The sequence below is a fragment of the Rosa chinensis genome, chromosome 2 (assembly GCF_002994745.2).
Source record: "Rosa chinensis cultivar Old Blush chromosome 2, RchiOBHm-V2, whole genome shotgun sequence".
Lineage (NCBI taxonomy): Eukaryota > Viridiplantae > Streptophyta > Magnoliopsida > Rosales > Rosaceae > Rosa > Rosa chinensis.
In genome coordinates this window covers 70,600,671-70,626,476 of record NC_037089.1, presented here as the reverse complement: position 1 = coordinate 70,626,476, position 25,806 = coordinate 70,600,671, and the positions used below count along the sequence as shown (strand labels likewise).

At 38.4% G+C, this 25,806-nt stretch overlaps 5 protein-coding genes across 6 annotated transcripts; 4 read left to right on the top strand and 1 right to left on the bottom strand.

Annotated features, from left to right (window-relative positions):
• Positions 1-466: 466 nt before the first annotated feature.
• On the top strand, positions 467-1,773 carry LOC112185374 (36.4 kDa proline-rich protein-like). Its single transcript, XM_040515122.1, is given in 3 exon segments — positions 467-680; positions 683-1,051; positions 1,054-1,773. Coding segments are annotated over 3 exon segments (942 nt in total). The 5' UTR covers positions 467-559; the 3' UTR covers positions 1,506-1,773.
• Positions 1,774-2,690: 917 nt separating this feature from the next.
• Positions 2,691-10,200, bottom strand: LOC112186531 (ABC transporter G family member 1). Its single transcript, XM_040514254.1, has 7 exons — positions 9,519-10,200; positions 8,124-8,203; positions 7,547-8,014; positions 7,379-7,465; positions 6,325-6,450; positions 5,233-5,319; positions 2,691-3,589 (listed from the first exon to the last, which is right to left on the bottom strand). Exons 1-7 carry the CDS (start codon positions 9,952-9,954, stop codon positions 2,897-2,899), a joined length of 1,977 nt encoding a protein of 658 aa, XP_040370188.1. The 5' UTR covers positions 9,955-10,200; the 3' UTR covers positions 2,691-2,896.
• A 1,636-nt stretch (positions 10,201-11,836) lies between these two features.
• LOC112186529 (putative nuclease HARBI1) lies at positions 11,837-15,852 on the top strand. 2 transcript variants are annotated; one of them, XM_024324979.2, is made up of 5 exons: positions 11,837-12,311; positions 12,420-12,474; positions 14,421-14,925; positions 15,003-15,234; positions 15,350-15,852. In XM_024324979.2, exons 3-5 carry the CDS (start codon positions 14,572-14,574, stop codon positions 15,505-15,507), a joined length of 744 nt encoding a protein of 247 aa, XP_024180747.1. In that variant the 5' UTR covers positions 11,837-12,311; positions 12,420-12,474; positions 14,421-14,571; the 3' UTR covers positions 15,508-15,852. The 2 variants fall into 2 exon arrangements, with proteins under 2 accessions (XP_024180747.1, XP_040370187.1); XM_040514253.1 differs by having other exon boundaries at positions 11,837-12,474.
• On the top strand, positions 12,468-14,383 carry LOC112186530 (L10-interacting MYB domain-containing protein). Its single transcript, XM_024324980.2, has 2 exons — positions 12,468-13,523; positions 13,635-14,383. Exons 1-2 carry the CDS (start codon positions 13,149-13,151, stop codon positions 13,719-13,721), a joined length of 462 nt encoding a protein of 153 aa, XP_024180748.1. The 5' UTR covers positions 12,468-13,148; the 3' UTR covers positions 13,722-14,383.
• On the top strand, positions 15,563-22,446 carry LOC112184899. The gene is made up of 3 exons (XM_024323135.1): positions 15,563-15,734; positions 21,050-21,166; positions 21,263-22,446. Exons 1-3 carry the CDS (start codon positions 15,563-15,565, stop codon positions 22,444-22,446), a joined length of 1,473 nt encoding a protein of 490 aa, XP_024178903.1.
• Positions 22,447-25,806: the final 3,360 nt, after the last annotated feature.

Genomic DNA, 25,806 nt, shown 5'->3' with positions numbered 1-25,806 from the left:
CCTCACCCAATTTTAATACAAGAAAACCGTGCTAGTTAGTACTGAAAGTTCCACATGCATGTTTGGCATCATGAACCCAATCACGGGCTGAATAGCAACTACATGTTAAAATTTGCTCTATCCCAAACGCGATTTTCTTGATTTCCCCTCTCGTCCTAAAATTTAAAGTAGCAAATATTTTTGGCCAAAACATCACAGTAACTACGAGTATCCCAACTTGGCTCGAAATCAATCCAAATATAAGGTAACCGTGATCTTCAAGTTGGGGTTTTTTTTTTTTTTTTTTTGGCAAGATCTTCAAGTTGGAGTCTGGAGACTTTTAGGTCAAATGAACCATGACAATTTGGCAGATCTAATATCCTAATATATGCACGGAAACTAATTTAATGTTATTTAACAAAGTTGGTACCACAAAGAAAGGCACAGGAGTGTGATTGGCATCTCTCTCTCACTCTCACTGTCATGCACATTCAATATCTAAACACTATAAGAAGGCTTTGCATGGTTTTGGGTTTTCAAATATCTAGCCTAGCCTTCTCTTCTGAGCTAGGTATTGAACATGGGGACGAACTATGTTCTGGCTTTGCTCTTGGTTCTGATTCTCAACTTGGGAAGTTTCCTCACTTCTCTTGCAAACGCTCCGTACTGTCCACCACCGACATACCCTCCTAAGTTCCCCCCAAACACCCTCCTCATGTCAAACCACCATTTCACCCTATACCACCCAAACACCCACCACATGTGAAACCACCAGTAAAACCACCACATGTGAAGCCTCCCTACATTCCCAAACCTCCCGTAAAACCGCCGCATGTGAAGCCTCCCTACATTCCCAAACCACCAGTGAAGCCGCCACACGTGAAGCCTCCCTACATTCCCAAACCACCAGTGAAGCCACCACATGTGAAACCTCCCTATGTACCAACACCACAACCACCAATTGTCCACCCTCCCTTCATCCCAAAACCACCAATTGTGCACCCTCCCTTCATCCCAAAACCACCAATTGTCCACCCACCTTTCATCCCTAAACCACCAATGACTCCCAAGCCCCCGTGTACCCGCCACCTAAACCACCAATTGTGAACCCACCAACTCCCAAGCCCCCCGTGTACCCTCCACCGGTGTACCCTAGCCCGCCACCGACACCTGTTGTGACCCCTACCCCGCCGCCACCAGCAACAGAAACACCCTGTCCTCCTCCACCACCTTCAGTAGTGCCATACCCACCGCCGCCACCAAAAAACACGTGTCCCATCGACGCTCTCAAGCTAGGGGCTTGTGTGGACGTGCTTGGTGGGCTGATTCACGTTGGGATAGGGGAAAGTGCTAAAGACGCTTGCTGTCCTGTGCTTCAAGGACTGCTGGACTTGGACGCCGCCATTTGCCTCTGCACCACCATCAGGCTTAAGCTCCTTAACATCAACATTATCATACCCCTTGCTCTTCAGGTCCTCATCGACTGTGGGAAGACACCGCCCGATGGATTCAAGTGTCCTTCATAAGCTCTCTGAGTCACTCTGACGTCGTTCGAGGTTTTCAAATATTGATTAATAATAGAGTTTCAGTAATATTTGGCATGTAATAATAGCGTGTGTTTGTGCTTATGAAAGCTTTGGAAGTAAAACTACTTCATGAGGTTAATTAATGTCTGTAATTTGGTTTATGTTTTCGTTTGGGTTTATCTCATTGTGTATCAGATCGATATACTGTGGCAAAACCGCAAAAGTGTTCATGTTGATTTGTTATAATCAGAATATGTTGTTCTATTTTGGGACTGCGTGTTAATAATTGAGGTTAGAGAAGAACTGTATGATTTGCGTATATGTCGTCACTGTCCTAATGGACCCTCAGCTCTCTCAAAACCCTAGAGCTTCACGTGAGTGTACTACTTTCTTTGAGTGTTATTTTGACTGCATTCGTTTGTAAAGTTATCGATATCCATTGGGAATAAAATATCAACATCACAGCACCATGTACCTACGTACGTATGTCTACCTTTCATTGTGAATTTCGTTCGTACAGTATTGTTTCATTACGTGTAAAGAGAATTATCCCAAAAAATAAAAATATATAAAAACGTGTAGAGGGAAAAGGCAAAGACTTCTAACTAGTGGTAAAGCCGGACAAATAGTGAATTAATGTTTCTGAATTGGTGGGTTCCCTCTCCCGTCCAAATACCTCTTGTAAAATTTTTTTTTTTTTTTTAAAGTACAAAAAGTAAAAGAGATGCAGGATATTTCGTGGTCTAGCCACAACAAAAATGTCAGCAGTATAATATGTAGGTGGTTGAGTTTTCGTTTTGGAATTTTAGAAGCACTTGGAACAAATTTAAAATTTTTATGTGCTCATCGTAGAAGTGGTTTCAAGCAAAAGCACTTCCAACTACTTCTAAATGTCCTTCTCAAACAATATATTCGTTTTGAACACTAATGAGTAATGATATATCACGCTTTTAATGATCCTTAAAACAAGACTTTTAATTAAAGAAAATCATTGGACAGGGCCGGCCCTGCTTTGCCTAAAATTAATGAGCTCGGTGCATAGACATAACATGTTTGTTCATATTTACTTTTCAGATTGGACAGGGCAGAGTTTTTTTTTTTTTTTTTTTTTTTTTTTTTTTTTTTTAATTAAAGAAAATCATATTGTAACTTGGGTATATATATATATACATTGTTTTGGTAGAAGTTCAGCTGCTTATCCTCAAATGAACCTCCACAATATAAATACACACCCATGGCGTCCAGAAATTAAACAGCCAATATAATTGATCCAAACTTCTTCTTCCAAAAAGAAAAAGAAAGAAAAAAACCACTTATTTTCAATTTTCTTCTAGTACCTTAATTAGATGATCGATCATCATCATCAAACACACATATATACATACAAGCTATTACGTTGTTACGATTCTGCTGGCTCTCTTGGGATTCACCAATACTTGCATGCTTTGCTTCGGAGCCATGGGCAGAAGAGCTAAGGTAATAGTCTTCCTTTTCTCAGTGATCTTGATGATAACCAAGAACAAAGCTCGATACAGAACTATCATTCCTAGCAAGACAACAAGATCAACCCATTTAGAGTAACCCATTTCCACCTGCCATATATCTCTCAAAATGCTGTCGCCACTAAGCCACTTAGAGTTACCGATTCTAAGTTGATCATCATTCGGAAACGTTGTTCCTTCAAATTCATTCTTAAACATTCCCTGGAATGCATACTTGTGGAAGGCAATATGGTACAATGGGTATTTCCACACAAGATCCGGAAGATCATTTGGTAGCCGGAAGAATCCGCCGCATAACAACATAATCCCTTGCAATCCAGAACCAACTATTATGCCCATAAGGAAATTCGGCACGATGCTTGCAACTATCATCATTAGGCTCTCAACCAGCATCATGCAGGCAAATAGAGCAGAAGCAAAGTAGAAGAAGTGTTCAAATCCATTGTGAAGTCCAGCAAGATAGTAGGTTGTTGCGCCAGGAATCAGTGAAATCAACATTAACAAAGGCATTGAAGAAAATGTGTTGGCGAAAACAAATGCACTAACACCATAGTGCCCGTTCAGTCTTTCACGTTCAAATACCTGATATTGTACATGAGCAAAACTATTTACTACTTACGAACCTATGTAGAGTGGCGTAGCCACAAATTGAATCAAAGAGAGTTTTTTTCTTTTGTTTTTTTTTTATCAAATCAACAACTCAAATACAACAATTAGCATATTTTGATGCACGACCTCCACTTATAAAGGAGAGTCGTATACCACTAGACCAAATGGTACTGGGCAATTAATTAAAGCGAGTTAAGAATATAAACATAATAGTTTTCTTAGAGCATCTTTAGCAGATTCTCTACTTTACTCCTAAGTGGCTCTCCATTATAACTTTTAGCTATCTCGCTCCTAAATATAGAAAAAGAGATGAGGCTCTCTATAATTTAAAACATTCATTTTGAGTTATTTTATGTAATTTATAAATACATTTAAACTATTTAATCTTCATTTTAAAAATAATATAAATTTAAAATTAGCTAAAATAGAGAGTATTGATGCAGACGTATTTCTAAAATGGCTAGCTAAAATGACTTTTTAGCTATTTTGGCTAAAATTTGAGTAAAAAATAGCTAGCATTGCATCTTTAGCAAACTCTCTATTTTAGCTCCTTAGCTATTTTTGGAGAGCATGTTTAGCTTTTTAGATATTTTATCAGCCGCAGCAGATTTCTAGTGGCTCTCCATTAAAACTTTTAGTAATCTTGCTCTTAAATATAGAGAGCGAGATGAGGTTCTCTATAATTTAAAACATTCATTTAGAGTTATTTTATGTAATTTATAAATATATTTAAACTATTTAATCTTTATTTAAAAAATAATATAAATTCAAAACTAACTAAAATAGAGAGCACTGATGCAGACTTATTTCTAAAGTGGTTAGCCAAAATGACTTTTTAGCTACTTTGGCTAAAATTTGACTGAAAAAAGACTAGTATTACTAAAGATGCCCTTAATTTATGTAAACAAAGATTTATAGTAAATAATAAATTATAGTCTTATCACTTTATTATATCAAACAAGACAAAAATAAAAGTTACGGCGGCGCGGGGGACTGCATGGAAACTAGGGATTCTAGGGTTTCTTATTCAGTTCATGGCTTGGAGTGTTTGAGCCACTTGGGCCTTGAACTGGAATGTGAACCTCATTCTTGAGCTCGGATTGAGGTTATACAAGGCTTTGACTATCTCTTTGATAGGGGGTTGGATGGGTTAGGTCTCTATGGCCTAGAGTATTGCTTAATTTTTCTTAGGTCGCAAAAACCAGTTGCTCTGATGATCATTTTAATTTACTTGCTTCGGAGTTTCTAGGTTTTTGTTTGAAATAATGGTGTGTGGATTTCCTAAAATGTGGGTCAACTGGGGGTTTCCTGAGTCTTATTCTTGTTTCAGAATAGGTTTTAAGGTTCCCTAAGGAACGATTCTTTCTGTCGACCACATAGGGGTGTTTCGTTTTTATACTGTTTGTTGAATATATATAATGGGCTGACATGTTTTCGTAAAAAAAAAAAAAAAAAGAGACAAAAATAAAAGTTACTAGGTGGATTTTATACATTTGTGGCTTAAATCAATTAGAATTACGAAGATCTTAAATTTCGAGAGAGCTAACATCATTATTAGTTCACATTAAATTATACTATTGTGGCCAAGACGTTAGATCGAAGGAGATAATGAATACCTTCATGTCTTCCACAAAGGAAGGAAACCCACCAATGGCCATGAAAGTTAGAAACGAAGCCACAAATGCTAGTAGAGAGCCTCGTGCCTGAAACAATTAATGTATATCTAACATGTTCATCAGTGCATACACATAATTTGGTGAAGAAAATGACTTATAATACGAATAATAAAAATGCTAGTAGAGAGCCTCGTGCCTGAAACAATTAATGTATATCTAACATGTTCATTAGTGCATACACATAATTTGGTGAAGAAAATGACTTATAGTACGAATAATAAAAAAGGCATTGTAGTACTGCAACTTTTCCCTAATTGATTCACCCCAAAAATAGCATATCCAAATTATAAGATAGCCCATAGAGGAACAAATTAATTTAGAATTTACATGAAATTCTTAATTATTTGTTCGGATATATGTAAATGTATCACAAATATGTTCCGAGCAACAAACGCCCAAGTCTCGTTGATACATTATAGAGGGGTAAACCTTAGCCCAGTTTATATTGGACACAATTGGGGGAGTGGAAATTATTCTATGCACCGACGGTGTAAGTGACACAACCCTTATAAAATAATCTCAACCCTTGATATTTATTATCAACTTTATTTTTAATAAACAAAAAATGTATTTAATGCAATCTAACCATTCATTTATGTTGGTTCAAGTGCACGGCGGTGCTCTCAATAATCTCTCTTGGGGGAGGCCCTCTCCGGACGAAAGCAACCCACGTTCCAAGTACAATTAATTGAAAAGAGTCATGTATATCTCTCTATCGATATCTTACCTGAATTGATGCATAAGTATATCCAAGATCATAATAAATAGTGCCTAGGCTGGCGGCTAGGGCTATTTAGATAAAAAGGCGCAACCAGTAGTAGCCTCGATCTCGGTACATGTTCACAAAGGATCTTCTTGTAAGTACAAAACATTGTGTTACAAAGCCAGCGTGGCTTCTCTTTTCTAATGCTTCACAATCCTAAATGGATTCCATGTCAATATATAGAAAAATAAAGTTAGCTGCAGTTGAGGCATTTATTAGATTTTTATGGCACACGAACGAATTTGATCATTGCATACTTAGCTTATTACCTTCTTGTATAATTCAGCTATTTGTCTTTGAAGTTGGTGATAACTTTCAAATGTTTTATATGACTTCATGAGAGTATGAATAGCTTCCTCTGTGGGTGTCTTTCCTGCTACACCTTTCTCGATGTCCTGAATTTGAAATTAATTAAAAGTAGTACCTGCTGAAATCACTTTTTCAAAGACTTTATGATAAAAACATTTCTAATGATAGATTTTCTTTTCTCCCCCTAAATTGTAACAAAAATGATCGACTACTAAATTAGTTTAGGAGTATTATCGAGGCCCTAGTAGAATTTCTTGTATCTTTAACAAAAAAAAAAAAGAACCAACTTTTAAATTTTCAATACAGTACAAATAATGGATTGTTGATTATTTAGCTTTCTTTTCATTCATTATTCTTTGTTAGACAGTTGGCCTCGTTTGGTTCCAAAAAAAGGAAAGTAATTCCTTTGTCTTCCTATGAGAAGGGAAATGACATTTCCCGAGAACTTTCTATTCCGATGTTTAGTAATATTTGGAAAGTTATCAGGAAACTTATTAAAAAATTTGTAATTAATAAAGTAAAATAATATATTGTGAGCTTAATAAATGCAAGGAAAGAAATGGGTAAAGTAATTCCTTTGATGTTTGGAATGAACAATTTTCCCTTATTTTCTCTTCTTTCAGGAAATTATTTCATTTCCTTTTGTATTCCAAATGCAGGAAATGAACAAATTTCTTTTCCTGATACTTACTTTCCATGAACCAAACGTGGCCTAAATCCAAAACTCAAAGTAATAATGTCACATTGTGAATTTCATATTTTAGACATTTTCTAGCGAGTAAGTTTCTACATGTGTTCTCTACATTAATTAATTAATTAATCAATATACACGTAATAGTTTAAGTAGACAAAACCAAAATAGCTAAAAACGGAGTGTAATTTTTGGTGACCAAACAGTAAAACGGTACATTACTTTAGTTCTAGTTCTTGTTCCGGTATTTACGTACAGTCAAACAATTACTGTTAATTAGCACAAGCTAGCAGGACAGGAAGGATAAACAGAGAATTGCTTACCAGCTCAAAATCATTGTTTATGGTCTTGAGGAAGTGATCTGATGGATGTAGGAGAGTTGGACATGGAAAACCACTTGCAGCGAAAAACTATAGAGAATTGAAACCAGAGCGGGGTAGAAGTAAGTTACTAATACTCAAATTATCAATAAACAAAATTGAAAAACTCACTTCATTCGCTGCAGAAGCAGGACCAAAATATACAGTTTCGCCGGAAGACAGAAGACAAAGATTGTCAAAGAGTTGAAAGACTTCAGAGCTAGGCTGATGGATGGAAGCAACTATGGTCCTCTGAGACGATTTATGACCAAGATTTGCAATTCTGCTCATCACATAAAAAGACGCAGCACTGTCAAGTCCGCTTGTTGGTTCATCCAGAAAGAGAAGTTTTGGTTGTGTAAGAAGCTCAATGCAGATACTCACTCTTCTCCTTTCGCCACCACTGAGGCCCTTGGCTCCCCAACCTCCGATCCTCGTGTTCATGGCAGTTTGCAAACCCATCTCTCTTATGGTCACTTGTGCTCTCTCTTTCTTCTTTGACTTAGACATTGACTCTGGTAGCTGCAGTTGAGCAGAGTAGTGTACAGCTTCTTTCACCGTTAATGTGGTCATTAGAGTGTCATCTTGTGTTACATATGCCTGTTTATATATATACACGCACATAGTTGGTCATATTTCGTTAACGTTTCATTATTAACCTTATGTACAAAAAGTAATTTATGTTAGTTTTTATAACTATTTTACGTACCGAAGTTCCATACGCTAGTGCTTGTTTATGTCCATTTATACGGATATCCCCTGTTTGCCTTGTGTTTGAACTCAATCTACCTGAGTGTTCATCATTTATGTCAGTTATACCTTAATTTGTATATAACCTGCATGGCTGCATATATAACTAGGATTTTGTGATTAGATCCTTGCAGGGACGGAACTAGAATTGTAGAAGAAGGTGAGTTGAATCAAACTAAGTTATGTGTTTGAAGGAAAAAACAAATTCACTAATCAATTTTATGACATTTCTTTGATGAAAAATTAAATTAGATCCTATATTAGAATTCAATGCTAAACTCTTAATTGAAAATATGATAAAATTGGAGAATTCATTTATTTTGTTTTGGTCTAATAGAGAAGTCTGTTACATGAACCGGAAATGACTAAATACACAAGAAAAGAAAAAACTAAGAAAAGAATCACAGAAGATAACTAGAGAAGAATAGAAGAAAATGAATTAGAGATAAGAGAGAGAGGGGAAGGCCTTTAGGGGATATTGGCAAAAGACTATTTTATAACCTGAGACAAACTACGGTACTGTGATGTTTATCATACACTCATTTTACATCTATTTGAACAAAAATTACAATTATTTGAATCAAAATTACAACATTAAGAGCAAAGTTACCATATTTATTTACACTATTTACATATAATTAAACAAAAATTACAACATTGACAACAAATTTGTTCAAAAACTTGTAACAATGTCGTAAATGGTGTAATTACCATTATTAGAACTAAGATTACACAAAATATAACTCAATATTACCACTTTGACAACAAATTTGTTGTCACATTTATAAATGTGTGTATTAGATACGGGTATGTATTATAGAATTTTCCTTATAACACATACCCTGCATATATTTCTCTCAAAAATGGGGTGGGGTACAGCACACCTCAGCCACCCCCTGGTTCCGTGCTTGGATCCTTGTTAGATTTAGGATGCTATTTTCAAAATTTTTTAACATGAAACATTACAGTTTTTAATTTTTTATCAAATAACAAACGTATGTTTGGTACAATTCTAGTCACTAATAATATATACAATTTATAAATGTTGCAATTGAATTTTTTGTAATGTACCAGATTGACTAAATTGTACCAAGCATATATGATCAAAAGATTGAAACTATCAAGTTTCTCTTTACAAATTTTGAAAATCAGACACTTGTATCTAAAAGCTCAAATATCTTTTTTTCTTTCTTTTTTAATTTTATTCAAAAAAGTAACTGTTTTTAACAACCAAAAGGGAGTGGAAAGCAGATACTCTCATGTATGGCACCATACATCGGCTCCCTATATATGTACGTACATATCATAGATATACATAAATACGTATATATGCGCAGCTTCAAAACATCATTACCTGCTAAAGCATCAAGAAGAGTAGATTTGCCACAACCAGAAGGACCCATTATAGCCAAGAGCTGCCCTGGTTTGGCATAACCAGTTACCCCTCGGAGGATTGATCTGCAGCTTCTTCCATCACTACTATGCTTTTCTCCCTCATTTAAATTTGAGGCTACTCTCACCCACAAATCTTCCCATGTCAAGAAAAGACCCTCATCATTTTCGATTAGTGGAACCTTTATATGGTTTCGGTTTTGAATGGAGTCTTCCTTCACTGCGGCATCTCCTTTAGCAACTGTTTCAACCTCCGCAACTGCTGTGGGACTACTGAGATGGTAACCATTTTCACTTTCATGAATTGCACTAATAAGCTTAACATTAGAATGAGATGTAATTGAAGCCATAAGCTGAGCTAGACAGTGCGTACTTAAGTGAGCTCGATAGACGCACATATATAGTTGGGAATACCGTCCAAAGTTAATCCAAATACAACTGCTTGTTTCCTTCCCGTTCTCATCAATTCCCCAAGGAACAATTGCGTAGGGAGCAAAGGCGGACTGTTAGGGCTTGTTCTAAGCCTTACTCTCAGACAAAAGCCTAAGAAACTTCAATGAAGATTCTTTGTTGGAACATAGGGGGCATTGGAAACTCTGTTACTCGCTCCGCATTGGCTAATATTTGTCAGCAGCATAAGTCTGACTTTGAACCTTATGTTGGCTTTTGACTCTATTACTGCTACATATTGGGCTTCTCTAAATCTCCGTTTAGTTTCTCTAAATCATCGAGGTGATCTAATTCCTAATATATGGCTTCTCTCAAAAGATATTTGGAGTGAGTTTTTGGATATTCGCCCTTGGACACATGCAGGTGCCTTGGATGTGTATCGGTGAATTTAATGCGGTTGTTGGTGCTCATGAACAGTATTGGAGGTAATCTACCAAACTGAATTTCTTGTCAGAAATTTCAACTGCTCTTTGTAATTTCACTCACTTGACACCGTTGGAACTTCTTTCACTTTGGTCAAATGGATGGGTTTTTGGTCAATGGACCCAGCGGAAAATCAAAAGCTAATTTGCTGTCGTAAAGTTTTGGCGACGGCAAAGTTTCAGTTGCGGAGTCCTTTGTAACAGTAAAATTTCGGTTGTGGTTGATGGTGTCACCATTAGTATTTGCGATGGCATATGGACTGTCGCAAAATTATTAGCGACGCCACCAATGACAATTAAAAATTTTTGCCGTCGCAAAAGTCATTTGCGACTGCATGCAAATTGCAAAGTGTCAAGTATGAAAAAAAAAAATCTTGCATGGATGTACAAAAAGGAATTAAGCATATGCAAAAGGGAATATTCTAAATTTTATTTTTTCTGAAGAATGTTACAAAATGAATAAAGCTCTTATATAATAGTTTACAAGATAATAAGCTTTACAAAGTAGTTTTCTTACTTCAAGATAAACCTTGTAGAGTTCTTCTTCGATCTATTTCACATACCAATTAATCTAGTGTTGTTGCAAGTCGATGTTTTCATTGGAAAAACCAAAAGCTAGAAAATCAAATTGAAAATGACGTATAAGCTAATGATTTGGAGTTCTATTGCAAACATAATTTGTAATCTACTAGCAAACCTTAATGCAATTTCAACTTCAGAAAATTCAATTTAGAAATTCAAACTGTAGCGCTTCAATTGTCAAAATAAACAGAGATGTGCTCATTTTTCCATTATATCACCGCTCATTTAAATATATAGCAGGCTACAATATAAAACAAATATAGGAAATATAAAAAAATTTATGCGTTTGACATCTAGAGTAGAGATCTGGGATTTCCTACTTCCTACATTGTTTGACATCAACCCTCTACTTCCGCAATTGGCGTTAATAATTGAGTTTAAAGAACCGTATGATATGCGCATATGTCCTCAAATGGACCCTCAGCTGGCTCAAAACCCAAGAGCTTCACGGGGTGTTATTTTGACTGCATTCGTTTGTAAAGTTATCCATTGGGAATAAAATATCAACATCACATGACACATGCACCACGTACCTGCATACGTGTTCGTACGCCAATTTTTTGTACGTGTAAAGGGCATTATCTAAAAAAATAAAAAAAATAAAAAAATAAAAAAGAAAAAAACGAGGGAAAGGCCAAAGGCCAAAGGCTCTAGAAACCAGTAGTAAAGCCAGACAAAAAGTAACAGAGACGTAGGATACTTCGCGTTGGTCTAGCCACAACAAAAACGACAGCAGCAATGGTGTGTATGGTTGAGTTTTCGTTTTGGAATTTGAGAAGCAAGTGGAGCCATTTTTTATGTGCTTAATTTTTTTTAAGGCAAATGAACCACAGTACATAGTCTCCGTTTGGTATTGTGGTTTGGGATAATTTTTGCTTATTTTTAACATTTTGGGCTTTCTGTCCGTTTAGTAAACTTTTCAAATCTGAGTTTTTTTTATTTATTGCAGCACAAAACCTCAATTATTACCTGCTTTTTCTTATCTGTGTTTACGGAACGCTCATGAAGACGCGCTAACTTAAATGAAATATTCTGAAATCCTAAAAAACCCTCGTTGTTTCAGCGCCAAATCCAATTCTGATGAGCGTGCTTGCTCCGTCTTCTCCTCAAATCTACGCTTGCTTGCTTTGTTTTCTCTTCAAATTTGCCCGCGCTCGGTTCGTTTTCTCCTCAAAGATGAGCGCGTTATCTTCTTTTAATTCTAGGGTTTGTCTCTTATATAAACTCTGCAAAGGTTTTGTTCCTTCTGCCATTCTTCTCAAGCTTCCTTATGCCATTATCCTCAATCACGTTTCATTAAGGTTCTCTCTCTCTCTGTCGCTATCTCTCTCTGTTTCTATCTAATGCCTTGGATGGATTTAGATGCATTAACTTGTTTGCCAATTGATATATTTATTTATCTATTGAAGGGGAAAAAGGTTGATTGCAGGTGCCAATTTGAAGAGGTGATTTCTATGCAAATAGGTCAGTAGTATTCTCTGAATACTCAATCAAAGTTTTATTGATATCAAACCTTCAGTACTTGTTAGTACTTGTTTTTTTTTCTTTTCTTTTCTGGTTTCGTATTGTTTCTACGCCTTTCTCATGTTTTACGGCCTTGATAAAGGCATTGATGAATTCAATGGAGGCATACATGTATTTAGGTATCCTGATATAAATCCATAGAATGTGTTCAGTAGAAGAGTTAGTATTATTTTATAAATATTCAAGTAGAGAATTCTAGAATGTTGGCTCCCTTTGTGAGGATTCTTTTGTTTTGTTTGGACATTCATTGATGAATGTGACTCAACATGATTGGTTATAATAAAGTAAATACTATAACTGGGAAGTCATAAATCATGTTCTTCTTTACTTTATGCTCATATGATTGCTTCCAAATATATGCTATCGCTGTTATCAACATAACAACATTATTGATGTTTTACAATAGCTTTTCATATGGACGTGGTTTTTGTTTTTTAATTTGTTGGCTACAGTTCTAAGCATTTATATATATATTGATATAGCTTTGATGCTATTGTTCGGCTACAGTTCGATCTAAGATTTCTTTATTCTTTGGGTATCTTATTTTGTTTATGAGGTGTATGTAATTTGAAAATAGTATATTGGTGTATAAACTTTGTTCTTCTTTAATAAAGATGGGAAGGAAAAAGATTACTAGTGATAATAGCACAGAGACGATCAATCTTGAAAATGGGCAAACTGGAACTAAATCTGCCAGCTGGAATCCTCAAACAGTAGCCATATTTTGTGACTTATGTATCAAGGAAGTTGGAAAAGGACAGAGGCCTGGTACTCACTTTAATAAAGAAGGATGGGCTAGTTTGGTTGCAAACTTTCATGCAGAGACTGGAAATAATTATGACAAATCACAATTGAAGAACAAGTGGGATTTACTGAAAAAAGAATGGAAAATATGGAAAGATCTAATCGGAAAGGATACTGGCCTTGGTTGGAATCCCACTAAAAATATTGTCGATGCATCAGAAGAATGGTGGAGGAATAAAATACAGGTATGCAACAAGAAATTTAAGAGCACTAAAAGTGTCTACTGTTTTATGTTGTTTATTTTTATATTGATAGTATTATGTCTCCATGCTAACTATTATCTTTATGAAATATAGATAAATCCGCAATATGCAAAATTAAGTGTTCGAGGCATCAATCCTGAGATGGAGGCAAAGTTAGATATGATGTTCAATGTGCTGTAGCTACCGGTAAATATGCTTGGGCACATTCATCTGATCTACCACCACCTCAAAACGGCCAAGCTCCAATGGATGAAGTTATTGCGTTGGAAGATAATCTTGATTCTGAGGAGTTTGACCCTAATGAAAGTCCACAGTTAGCTCAAGTTACCAAAGAGATAGGAAAGAAGCGAGCGAATTGTCAACTTGACACGAAAGAATTGAAAGGGAAAAGAGGCAAAATGGGAGGTGCTGCAAAACTGTCCCAACAAATTAATCGCCTTGTTGAGGTAGTTGAGTCTAGGAGTACCGCATCATCAACATTGATAAAAGGCTCACAATCTACTAGTGTTTCTGAAGTAATGAAGGTAGTTGAAAGTTTGTCAGGGATAGAGATTGGTAGCCAACTGTGGTGGTTTGCAACTGAGTTATTTTGCTCCCAAGAGAAGAGGGAAATGTTTTCTGTGATGAAAGATCCGGAGATGAAGCTTCAATTTATCCTTCGTAATCAAGATAGGGAAAATAATAAGTAGATGGGAAGGAGGAAGATTAATAGTGTCATTTTTCGTCTAATTTGCATTATTCTGATCTTGACATTTTTTTGTTGATTATTGTTTCAATAAGTATCATCTTTGAGTGTTATTATTGTTGCTTTTTGTTTGCCTTGAATATTTAGCACATATGACTACATGATTGGTTGATGGATATTAGTATAAATTGCAGGTTTTGGATATGGACATTTTTGGAGAGGAAGAGGAGGAGATTAACAGAATTATTTGCATTTGTGCTTCTGTTATAGAACTCTATTATGAAAAATATATTCACAAAGTCCCTTGTATGAATTCTTCATACACTGGCCGGTAACATTTGGTTGATGGAATTGCTAGAAGGGAATGAAAGCCGTTGTCAGAACATGTTTTGGATGAACAAAGATGTATTTATAAGATTGTGTGATGAGTTGGAGAATATTTATAAGGTGAAGGGCTCACAGAGAATAAGTGTAGCTGAGAAGTTAGGAATGTTTTTGTACACTTTAGGAGAAGGTGCAGGAAACAGAAATGTACAAGAGCGATTTCAACACTTTGGCAAGACTGTTAGTAGGTACTTTAGTGGAATGCTAAATGTGGTATGTGATATGACAAAAGAATTCATAAAGCCATCTGATCCTAAGTTCAAAAGCATTCCACCAGAAATATTGGGAGATTATAGATATATGCCTCATTTTAAGGTATGTTTTACATCTTATACTAATTTTTAATTTTTTAACAAAAAGTATCGTGGTATAAAATATCATAGTTTATGCAGGATTGTATTGGAGCTATAGATGGCGTACATGTTCGTGCAACTATATCACCTTCGAATCAAGTACCATACATTGGTAGAAAAGGGATACCAACTCATAATATAATGGCTGTATGCAACTTTGACATGCAGTTTACATTCGCATGCGCAGGTTGGGAAGGCACAGCCCACGATACAAGAATATTCCAATCAGCAATTCATAATCTAGCTTTGAAATTTCCTAAACCTCCAAATGGTAATTTAAATATATATATATATATATAGATTTATGCATTTGTTCTTACACTTTAAATTATGATCGACCTATTATTTTTTTTTTCTTCCAAGAAAATACTATTTGGTGGATGCAGAATACCCACAAATGAAATGGTATTTGGGACCATATAAGTGTCAAAGGTATCATCTTCCTGAATTTCGTAGAGGTGCTCAACCAACAGGTTATAAAGAGATATTCAATCATGCACACTCTTCCATCAGAAGCGTTATTGAACGCACTTTTGGTGTGTAGAGAAAAAGATGGAATATTTTACGGGACATGGCAAGTTAAAATTATTATAGCGACTATGGGACTTCACAACTATATAAGAAGGTATTCCGTACGTGATTGTGTTTTTGACAAAAGTGAAAACCTTGACATTGAAGAGACTGGGAGAGAGGATGATGCACAAAATGGTCACGGTCATGTTTCCAGAGAAATGGAGGCATTGAGAAACAATATTGCTTCAAGTTTAATGGGTGCACCTATTTAGATACAAGACTTTATTTTACTTTTCATGCAGGTTGTGGATTTTATTTTTAACTAGTACATTTGTTTGATTATATACATGAAGTTCTGCTATTATATACACACACATTTATATATGATCTACGCAAAGAGAGAATGAGAGAGGAATAAAAAGTTGTTGAACGTCTTTAAATAAAGTTTTGTTTGATCATATATATAAGGTTATGGTAATATATATATATATATATATATATATATATATATATATATATATGAGGTTCTGGTATATACGAAAGTGAGAGGGAGCAAAAATAAAAATAAAAATATGTTTTAGGCCTTCAAATATAATTTTTTTAAAGCATTTTATCTGCTTTGGTCATTACATAAAATTACTGCAGTTTTTGCACTCAAGTTACCAAACATATCAATCTACTTTTTTTTTATTGTAATTAAAAAAAGATAATTTACCAAACACTTAACAGATTTATTTAACCGTTGATTGTTCTCACACTTGCGATTTTTTACAACCAATTATTCTAATTGCAATACCAAACTGGGTCATAGTGTGGTAAAACAAACAATCCATAGTTCCTTTAATTCAGCACTGCGTCGACCCTCGAGACCAAATTGCAAGACTTCAATTAATGAATTAGGAAGAGGACCTAATTCAAACTGAAATCTGATGATCCACATACTCTGAACCCTTTGCAACCAAGACCAATTCCTGAAGCCATAGATATATACACCTCAACAGACGAGAGAAAAACCTAGAAACCTAGAAGGCGCCGCGCTCTGGTATAGATGTCCTGTCCGACAGCACGCCCAAGCGGCGTCGTCGTTGGATGGGTAAGAGAGGACCTAGTGTCCTGATGTAGGCTCAACCGGAGTGGAAACTGCGAGGTGGAGGAGTTGTTGTCCGAATTGCTTGGAGGCTAGATTGGGGAAGCACAGCGGTGGTTTGAAGGTTGGCGGGCTGGGCAGCTGTCGCTCTATCCTAGATTGAAGCGTGAACTGCCTGGTGCGGTGACGGCGAGGCTCGGATTTGATCGGAACATTCCAATCTGGTTTGGTTTGGTTTGGGTGGATCAGCTCTGGCAAGGGGATTGATTGTGAGGGGCTGCCTATCTGATGTTTGGCTGGAGAGAAAACCTGTATCCAGCCGGCGAAGGGTACGTGGCAGTGAAGGCACTGCCGGCCGTGGGACGGCGAGAGAAGTGTAGCCGAGATGGAGACTTCGACGCCTGTGTAGTTTGCTACTAGGGCTTGGGCGTGATGATGGTTGAGCCTGGGCCTGGGCTTGGGCTCTTGGCCTATGTTGCCTTTATTTTCTTATTATGGTTTATTGTTTGTTAAGTTTAGTAATATGTGGCTTTTTGCCGGAAATAAGTCCTTACCACTATTTGGTAGGGCGACCTGGGCGTTGTCCCGGTATGCACACTTAGTGTGCTTTGTCTGGCCTAGCAAGGCAGCGAGCTATTTACTTGATTAAATGGACGCAACCTCCTAGCGGCAGGATGAAATAGAGTGTCGCAGGATTTTTTCCTCATGCGGCAATATAGTGGGAAAACTGTTTTATTTGTAATTATACTTTTTTGTCATAGAGTTATCTTTCCGGTATGTCACCGCTATGTCATAGCAAATAGAGTAGCCACTCGTGCACTCTTTGCTAATTGGTGCTTGTTAGAATACATGGATTTTGTAGGGATTTCTGGTATTATTTCAGGATGTTTCCTCTATGCTTATTGTAATCTAGGGTTCAGGCTCTACGTCCCTCCCCTTGTATTCTGCTATTTCATTAATCAAGGCTTGAGGGCAGCCGCACCAGCCCACTTTAAAAAAAAAAAACAAAAAAGATATATACACCTCTCTTTTGAAAAAAGTCATCAGCAAGCACACAACCAATTATTACTGGGATGGTAACCATTTTCATTTTCATGAATTGCACTAATAAGCTTAACATTAGAATGAGATGTAACTGAAGCCATAAGCTGAGCTAGACAGTGCGTAATTAAGTGAGCTTGATAGACACACATATATAGTTAGGAATGATAAAGTAATATGAGGTTCACATCCAAAACCAATTGGTAATGGATGAAGTGGCTCAAACCCTTATAAACTCATAGACAATGTCCCATTTTTCCCATGTGGGATGTATATATTCTCAACATGCCTCCGCACGTGTGGTGAATTTTCAAGCCATACACGTGAACAACTTTTCGGTGATGTGGAGCCCGTGTGGCAGTTAGGCATGCACACGTGGGTAACCTGCTCTAATACCATGATAAAGTAATCTGGGGTTCACATCCAAAACCAATTGCCAATGGATGGAGTGACCCAAACCCTTGTAAACTCATAGGCAAGGTCTCATTTTTTCCATGTGGGATGTATATATTTTCAACAGGGAATACCGCCCAAAGTTAATCCAACTACAGCTGCTGTTTTGCTAACAGGGAGGATATGATATCGTTGGTTTCCTTCTCGTTATCACCAATTCCCAAAAGAAACAATAGGGTAGGGAGCAAAGGAGGACTGTTAGTGCTTGTTCTGAGCCTTAGCCTCGAACAAAATCCCAAGAAACTTCAATGAAGATTCTCTATTGGAACTTAGGGGCATTGGAAACTCCGCTACTTGCTCTGTATTGGCTACTGTTTGTCATCAATATAAGTCTGACTTTGAACCTATGGTGGCTTTTGACTCTATTACAGCTACATATTGGGCTTCTCTCAATCTCCGTTTAGTTTCTCTAAATAATCGAGGTGATCTAATTCCTAATATATGGCTTCTCTCAAAAGATACCTGTATATTTGGAGCGAGTTGTTAGATATTCGCCCTCGGACACTCTCTCTTCTTATTAGTTGCCATTCTTTTTTCTTATCAGTTGGCAGTGTAGCAGAGGTTTTGCTAGTGGTTTCCTGATGGTTGGCGGAGGGTAGAGCGGATTTTGCAGGTGTTGGCGGTGGTGGGGGGTTTCTCCATATGTGATGAATTCTGCCTGTGCATGGATCACAGCCTCGCTCATGACATGGTCATACGCGACATTTGGATGATTATAATTAAGGTGATAGAGAAATGGCCAATTGAGGAGTCCTTGCTTGAAAGCTGCCAGCGCCATTGTTTTATCAAGATCGCTGCATTGAGACGTTGCCGCTCGCCACCTGGTGACAAACGCCTTTAATGTTTCCTCTGCCCCCTGCTTGAGGTTGAACAACTGATTTGTGTTGTGATGTCCAGCACCCAACAAGATGAACCGAGCAAGGAAAGCATTTGACAGTGCATGAAATGAGTCGATGGATCTTGGCGGGTATTCAAAGAACTAGCTCATTGCCTCACTATCCAATGTTTCGCTGAACAAGTGGCAGAGGGTGGAGTCATCAAATCCCTTGTTGTTAGTGACTTTTTTGAAGGTGTCCATGTAGACGAAGGGGTCAGACATGCCGCTGTAATGTGACATCTTTGGTGTCTTTGCGTGTGCTGGTCTGATGGCATACAGGATCTTGGCAGTGAATGGCCCTGGTCTGGACATAAAGAGCGGATCAGCGCCTGCCTCCGCCCGGATTAGCTTTTGCTCTAATTGTTGCATCCTTTCCAGAATTAGGGCGGTTGTGTCACCAGCGGGCCCCGCTTAGAGGTTCCGTTGAACTAGCTCCTGCCCGGGGGCGGGTGGATTACCTTTAGTTCTAGCCCTTGCTGCCGAGCAGTTGGTGTTTGGCTGTGATTCTGCCTCCTGCTCCATCATTAGGCGGGGTAGAGGAGGTGGGCCCGTAATTTCTGGTGGGTTCAGTGATACATGCATCTGTATGATTGGCATGGGTATCACTCCGCAGGTATTGGGTTGACTGCGTCTGGTGCTCTGCAATTGCTCGCTTTGTGCTGTATTAGTGTTTGCCTCCAGAGCCTTTTTTAGTTCGTCGAACCTTGACATCAGTGTAGCTTCCCGCTTTTGGGCCTCCGCCTTCTCTCGGCGTTCTTGTTGCGCTCCCTGTTTGCTTTGTAGAGGTCTGCCAATGCCAGCTCATACATAGCGGCTAGGTCCTGGATCGGTGGGCGACTGCTGCCCGGTTGGATCTCCGCTGCAGTTTGGGTCAGTGGGACCTAGGAGGAGCCCTGGGGCCCCACGCTAGGGTTGGCTAGAGTGTTGAATAGTGCACGGTTAACATTGACCGCTGGGTTAATGTTAGTCGTGGGGTTGGTGGGTGGGGGTTGGCGGATTGATCCGCTTGCTCCTCAACGTTTCCCCCGCTACCGTTAGCCATAGTGATTGTTGTGGTGGGGTGGAATTTGTTCAAGGGTTCCCACAGACGGCGCCAATATTAATGTCTAAGATTCAGCGGCAGCTAAACCTTGGTTAACGCTGGTCCGATGGGTGAACCGCTACTTGTGATATTCTCAGAGCTTCCGCTACCTGTCAAGTAAAATACAGAGGGGCGTCAGAAAGAGACCGCGTTGGGCGGTCTTCTCTTCTCCGATGCCTAAGTTAGTCAATGTATTTATGTTGACAAAGTAACAGTAGGTAAGTAATAAATGCGTAATTAATGAAGAGAGAGGAGAAAACCTTTTATAGCTGAGGAGGGAGCTGATCTTCTCCATGTTTTCGATGTGGGACTGATATGCTTCAGTCCCCTAGCTTCTGATGCTGTCTTGGCGAGGCGCGTGGCGGCGCGTCAGTTGTGATCTGGGGGTAAGCCGGGGCTCAGGCGGTAGCCTAGTGTTCCCGTAGGTCACTCTTTTGGCGAGAGTTGGTACCGCTAGCTAGAGGTAGCATGAGCGTGGCTCATTATAGCTAATTATGCTTGCAAATGCTTATGTAAGTACATCCCCCTTTATAAGACTCTATTTAGAGGGTGATATGCTGACTCAGTGCATTTGATTTTTGGGTAAAACCTTTCCTCCTTAATCCATATACAATTTATGCCCTAAAATCCAGAAAAAAAAAAAAAAAGTTCTTACTTGAGAGATAAGAATATGGGAAGTGAAAGTTGCTACAATAGTTGACAATGGCTGTAGTAGACGCAACCGCAATGACATGAAACATGGAACGAGATGGGCGAGGAGAATTGCCAATTGTACACTCATTGTTTCAGGAAGAAAAGAATGTTCCTTAGATGATATCAAGGGAGGGCAGGTTCTGGATCTCATGAAAAAGGAATCCTTCACCTGGACCAAAAGAAAAAAAAAAAAACGCTCTTCCACGAGCGAACGCAAACACACAATAAGCCCTAGGGCTTTGCCCTATTCCTTTGTCGCTTGAACACCATGGCGGCCCCTCTTTCCTGAGAGCCGAGGGCGGTCTGCCCCTGGTCCTTTCTGAATCTTCTTGGGTCATCAGGGAGCCCATCCCAGTTGCCTCCACAAGCCGCCAAAGCAAAGACTTTTGCCTCTGTTCTCTCCTGTTCAATAGAGTCGACTGTGAATCTTAGTCAATTGCCGATTCCGGTGGTTCATGGTGATACGACGTATGTCAAAATCAATGAACAACTCTATCAAGATTAGCTAAAGACTTTTAAGACTAATCTGATTGGTCGTTTGTTGCTCCGTAAAGGCTCTACTCCTTTGAAACTTTATGATTTGAAGGCCTCTCTTGCCTCCCTGTGGAAGATCTCATCACCATGGCATCTGGTTCCCTTGGGGAAAGGCTATTTCGATATCCATTTCAACACAGAAGAGGATATGCGGAGAATTTGGGGTGGAGGCACTTGCACATTGGCTAGTGGGTTGTTTCGCTTATCGCAATGGCAACCTGATTTCAAGCCTGTTGATGCACTACATCAGACTCATTCTCAAATTTGGGTAAGACTTTATGGTTTAAGCCAAGATTATTGGCATCCGCAACATCTTATGGAGATTGCTAGAGGTGTGGGAACTCCATTGCAATTGGATAGGGCTACCAAAGAAAGAGAATTTGGCTACTTTGCTAGAGTTCTAGTGGATGTTGATATGGCAGGTAATTTGCCTTCTTCCTTGATGGTTGAAAGAGAAACGCATTGTTTTCCTGTTGACGTCGTTTATGAAAATATGTGTGACAATTGTGGATTAGTTGGGCATACCATTGATCGGTGCAAACACCTTAATAAGGATACTGGAGATCTTTTGCACTCTAAGGGGGTGGTGGAGGGTTCCAAGCATGCTAAACCTGCGATTCGACAAGAGTATAGAGTGAAAAGTAAGCCCTCGGTTCAGCAACAAGTTCTTTCTAAGGAGGCAGTAAACTCAGATGTGGTGATTGCAAAGTTTGTTAACCAAGCTTTAGTGGAGGTGGTGGACAACAAGCTTGGTCGTATTGCTGATTTGGTGGTCAATGAACCCATGGTCAATCTTGAAGATGGAAGTAGTGGAGGGGCTGTTTCTCCTTATGTACTTAATGGGAATTCCTTTTCCCTCCTTGCAGATAATGATATGGAAGTAATAGTTGATAAAAGTCAAGAGAAAAGTAAGCAATTGGTTGTTGCGAAGGTTCAAAATACTACAATGGTTACTACATGCAATAATATTAATTTGGATGTTTCTAATGTCCATACTGCTGATGATGATGCAAGTGTTGATGAAACTGATGGGGAGAGAAGTGCTCCTAGCAATCCTCACTCAGTGCTGGCCCAAAAAACTCAGTTTAATTCTCCACAGAGTGGTCAAAGTTGGCATGACATGGTAGAAGATGATCAATTAATTAACCAACCTGAGGTTTCTACTGGTGGAGTCCCTCCTGGGTTTGAGCATGTGGGTGCTTGAGCTAGGGATATTTCTTTAATAGTTTAATTACTAGCCATGATGAGAAAGAAGCTATAGTGGAGGATGATTTTGTTATGGCTCTTTCCAAATCCCAAAAGAAAAAACAGAAACAACAAGTCAAACAGGCCATTGTCAGTGAAGGTCCTTATTCAAAATGGGACAGGAAAAAAAATCAGAAGTATCTATATTGAAGGTTCTTTATTGGAACATCAAGGGAGTTGGTAACATTGACTTCCAATTTGAACTCTCAAATATTTGTCGGATTCATAAACAGAATTTTATTTGCATTGATGAGCCGATGGTGAGTTTTAACTCAATTTCTCCAACTTTTTGGTCTTCTTTGAATTTGGACTTTGTTGTGGCTAATGACCGTGGAGCTAGGCTTCCAACTCTTTGGTTGTTAAAGGGTTTTCATGTTCCTAGTCCAGTGATTATCTCTAATACGGAGCAGCAAGTCACTATTCAGGTATCTCTTGAGAATGAACTTAGCCAATTCTCTTTTATTTATGCTTCTACTTCTTACATCAAACACAGGGATTTATGGCATGAGTTATCAATTATTAGTGCTCAAACAACTCTCCTTTGGATGGCTATTGCGGACTTTAATTATGCGTTGGGAGCTCATGAAAAATCAGGGGGTCCTCCTCCATCCCGTAGAGTTCCAGAATATGTCAGATACTTGTGAGTTTATTCATTTGGACACATCTGGGGCCTCTTTTACTTAGATGAATGGTTGGGTATCTAGGGTACATGTTGAGCTTCGGTTAGACAGATCTCTTTGCAACACTAGTTGGTTTGAAGCTTGGCCTTTCTCTAGCTGCATTGCTCTGCCTCGTGCAGTCTCTGACCACACCCCTTTAATTTTCTCTGCTTCAAAGCTCTCTCCAAGTGGCCCTAAGCCTTTTAGGTTTCAGTCTATGTGGTTGAATCATCATAGTTTTCATGAAACAGTAGCTACTTGTTGGCGTTCTAGCCGATTTTGGGGCTGCCCGATGTATGTCATTTTGCAGAAATTGAAGGCTTATTTGAAATCATGTTTGCGGAATTGGAATAAAGAGGTTTTTGGTGATGTCCATCAGAATGTTAATAGGGCTCGTGAAGCTTTATCTAGAATTCAATAAGACATTGCTATCCATGGTTTGAACGATAAAAAATTTGAACAGGAGGTTGAGGCAAAGTTGTGTGTTTTGAATGCGGTCAAGATGCAAGAAAGTTTTTGGAAAGACAGAGCTCGGGTTAAATGGCTCACTGATGGGGATTGCAGCACTTCTTTTTTTCATGCCTATGCCTATGCCAAGGTTCATTCTGCTAGTGCTCGAATGTCTTCTATTCATGATGGGGATAAGATTCTATTTGTTCCTTCAGAAATTGCAGCTCATGTAGTAGGATTCTATCACAATCTTTATTCTTCTTCAACACCTACAACAAATATAGATGAAGTATGCTCTGTTATTCCTTCATTGGTCACAAATGCGAATGATTTGCTTATAACAATCCCTACTGCAGAAGAAATTAAAAATGCCGTCTTTGCTATGGATGCTTCTAGCGCACCAGGTCTTGATGGCTTTCCAGGTTCTTTTTATCAAGCTTGTTAGGATATTGTCAGTTGCGATGTGGTTGCATGCGTGAGACAGTTTTTCATGCAAAATTGGCTGTTTCCTAACATGAATTGTAATTTTTTGGTTCTCATTCCAAAAGTTCAGGATGCCCATGAAATTGCTCAATTTCAGCCTATTGCTTTGGCCAATTTTCTTTTCAAGATAATTCCAAAGATTTTGGCTTGTCACTTGAGATTAATTGCTGCTAGTATAATATCACCATAGCAATATGCTTTTCTTCTTGGTAGGCAAATTTTGAATTGTATTGGTACAGTGTCTGAATGTTTTAATTTTCTTGACCGTAAGGCCTATGGTGGTAATGTGAGGATCAAAGTGGACATAGCTAAAGCTTTTGACACGCTGAATTGGGATTTTTTGCTCCTCGTTTTATATAATTTTGGGTTTTCTACTACTTTCTTCAACTGGATTATCACTATTCTTCAATCAGCAAGGTTATCAGTTTTAATTAATGGCTCTCCTCAGGGCTTTTTCTCTTGTTCTCGTGGGGTTAGACAAGGGGACCCTTTCTCTCATTTCTATTTTGTCTTGCTGAAGAAGCTCTCAGCCGTAGCTTATCCATGTTACTTCACACTAGTCAGTTGAAGCCTTATCTTTTCCAAGGAACTACATCCCCCCTTCTCATGTGTTATATGCAGATGATCTTGTTGTTTTTTGTCATGGGGAAAAAATTTCTCTCAGCCACTTGCGAAAGTTCTTTGATCGTTATAGTGAAGCTTCTGGTCATTATATTAATGCACAGAAAAGTACCTTTTATCTTGGAGCCAAGTATCATCATAGGCAGGCATCAATTCAGCGAATATTGGGCTTTCGTGCAGGTAGGTTGCCTTTTCTTTATTTGGGTGTTCCAATTTTTTTTGGTAAACCTCGGAGGTGTCATCTTCAAGTTATTGCGGATAAAGCAAATGCAAGGCTCATAGGTTGGCAAGGGCGACTTCTTTCTATGGCTAGCCGTACTCAACTTGTGTAATAAGTTTTTCAGAGCATGTTGCTTCATAGTTTCTCTGTGTATCAGTGGCCGGTGTATCTTGTCAAGAAATAAACGTCATGGGCACGTAACTTTATTTGGTCCGGTAACATTGGGACTCGAAAGATAGTAACTATTCCTTGAGCTCAAGTCTGTGTCTCAAACCAGGAAGGTGGGCTTGGTATTCTCACTTTATCCTCTCTTAATTCAGCTGCTATTTTGAAGTTTGCTTCGGACTCTTATACCTCTTCTTCTCAATGGGGAAAATATGTGCGGTTTAGGTATCCAATTTTGAATAATCGCAAATTTTGAGTTATCGGAAGTCTTCAATTTGGCCAGGTTTCCGGTCTATTGCTTCTCATTTTGTTCAGCAGTCTCGATGGTTGATTGGGGATGGTAAATCTGTGTCATTTTGGAAGGATAAATGGCTTCAAGCTCCTATTTTGGAAACTTTCGGTATCTCAAATTGGTCTCATTTCAGCAATCTTCAGGTGGCAGATTTTATTTCACATCATTCATGGCAACTTCCTCCTTTCTTTTGTCACACTTTTCCGGATTTGGCTAGACAGATTTCAGATATTGCTCTCCCTCTTATTGAGAAGTCAGATATGCTTATTTGGGTGCTTTCTTCCTCTAGTGAGCTATCCTTGTCTGTCAGCTATGAATTTTTTAGGCATCATCTTAGTGTAAAGGATTGAGCTTCTAATTTATGGCGGCCTTTCATCCCCCCTCGTTATTCTTTCTTGGTTTGGAGAATCTTGTTTGATCGGTTACCTA

Excerpts from the sequence above, each read along its gene's own strand:
- LOC112186531 (XM_040514254.1), bottom strand. The coding sequence starts at position 9,954 with ATGTGCGTCTATCGAGCTCACTTAAGTACGCACTGTCTAGCTCAGCTT. Across the intron at positions 8,015-8,123 it reads CACTAGCGTATGGAACTTCG|GCATATGTAACACAAGATGA; the intron begins GTACGTAAAATA and ends ATATATAAACAG. Across the intron at positions 3,590-5,232 it reads CCTTTGTGGAAGACATGAAG|GTATTTGAACGTGAAAGACT; the intron begins GTATTCATTATC and ends GTACAATATCAG.
- LOC112186530 (XM_024324980.2), top strand. The coding sequence starts at position 13,149 with ATGGGAAGGAAAAAGATTACTAGTGATAATAGCACAGAGACGATCAAT. Across the intron at positions 13,524-13,634 it reads GGTGGAGGAATAAAATACAG|ATAAATCCGCAATATGCAAA; the intron begins GTATGCAACAAG and ends TATGAAATATAG.
- LOC112186529 (XM_024324979.2), top strand. The coding sequence starts at position 14,572 with ATGGAATTGCTAGAAGGGAATGAAAGCCGTTGTCAGAACATGTTTTGG. Across the intron at positions 14,926-15,002 it reads GATATATGCCTCATTTTAAG|GATTGTATTGGAGCTATAGA; the intron begins GTATGTTTTACA and ends TAGTTTATGCAG. Across the intron at positions 15,235-15,349 it reads ATTTCCTAAACCTCCAAATG|AATACCCACAAATGAAATGG; the intron begins GTAATTTAAATA and ends TGGTGGATGCAG.
- LOC112184899 (XM_024323135.1), top strand. The coding sequence starts at position 15,563 with ATGGGACTTCACAACTATATAAGAAGGTATTCCGTACGTGATTGTGTT. Across the intron at positions 15,735-21,049 it reads TATTGCTTCAAGTTTAATGG|GGAGCCCATCCCAGTTGCCT; the intron begins GTGCACCTATTT and ends TTGGGTCATCAG. Across the intron at positions 21,167-21,262 it reads GCCGATTCCGGTGGTTCATG|GCTCTACTCCTTTGAAACTT; the intron begins GTGATACGACGT and ends TGCTCCGTAAAG.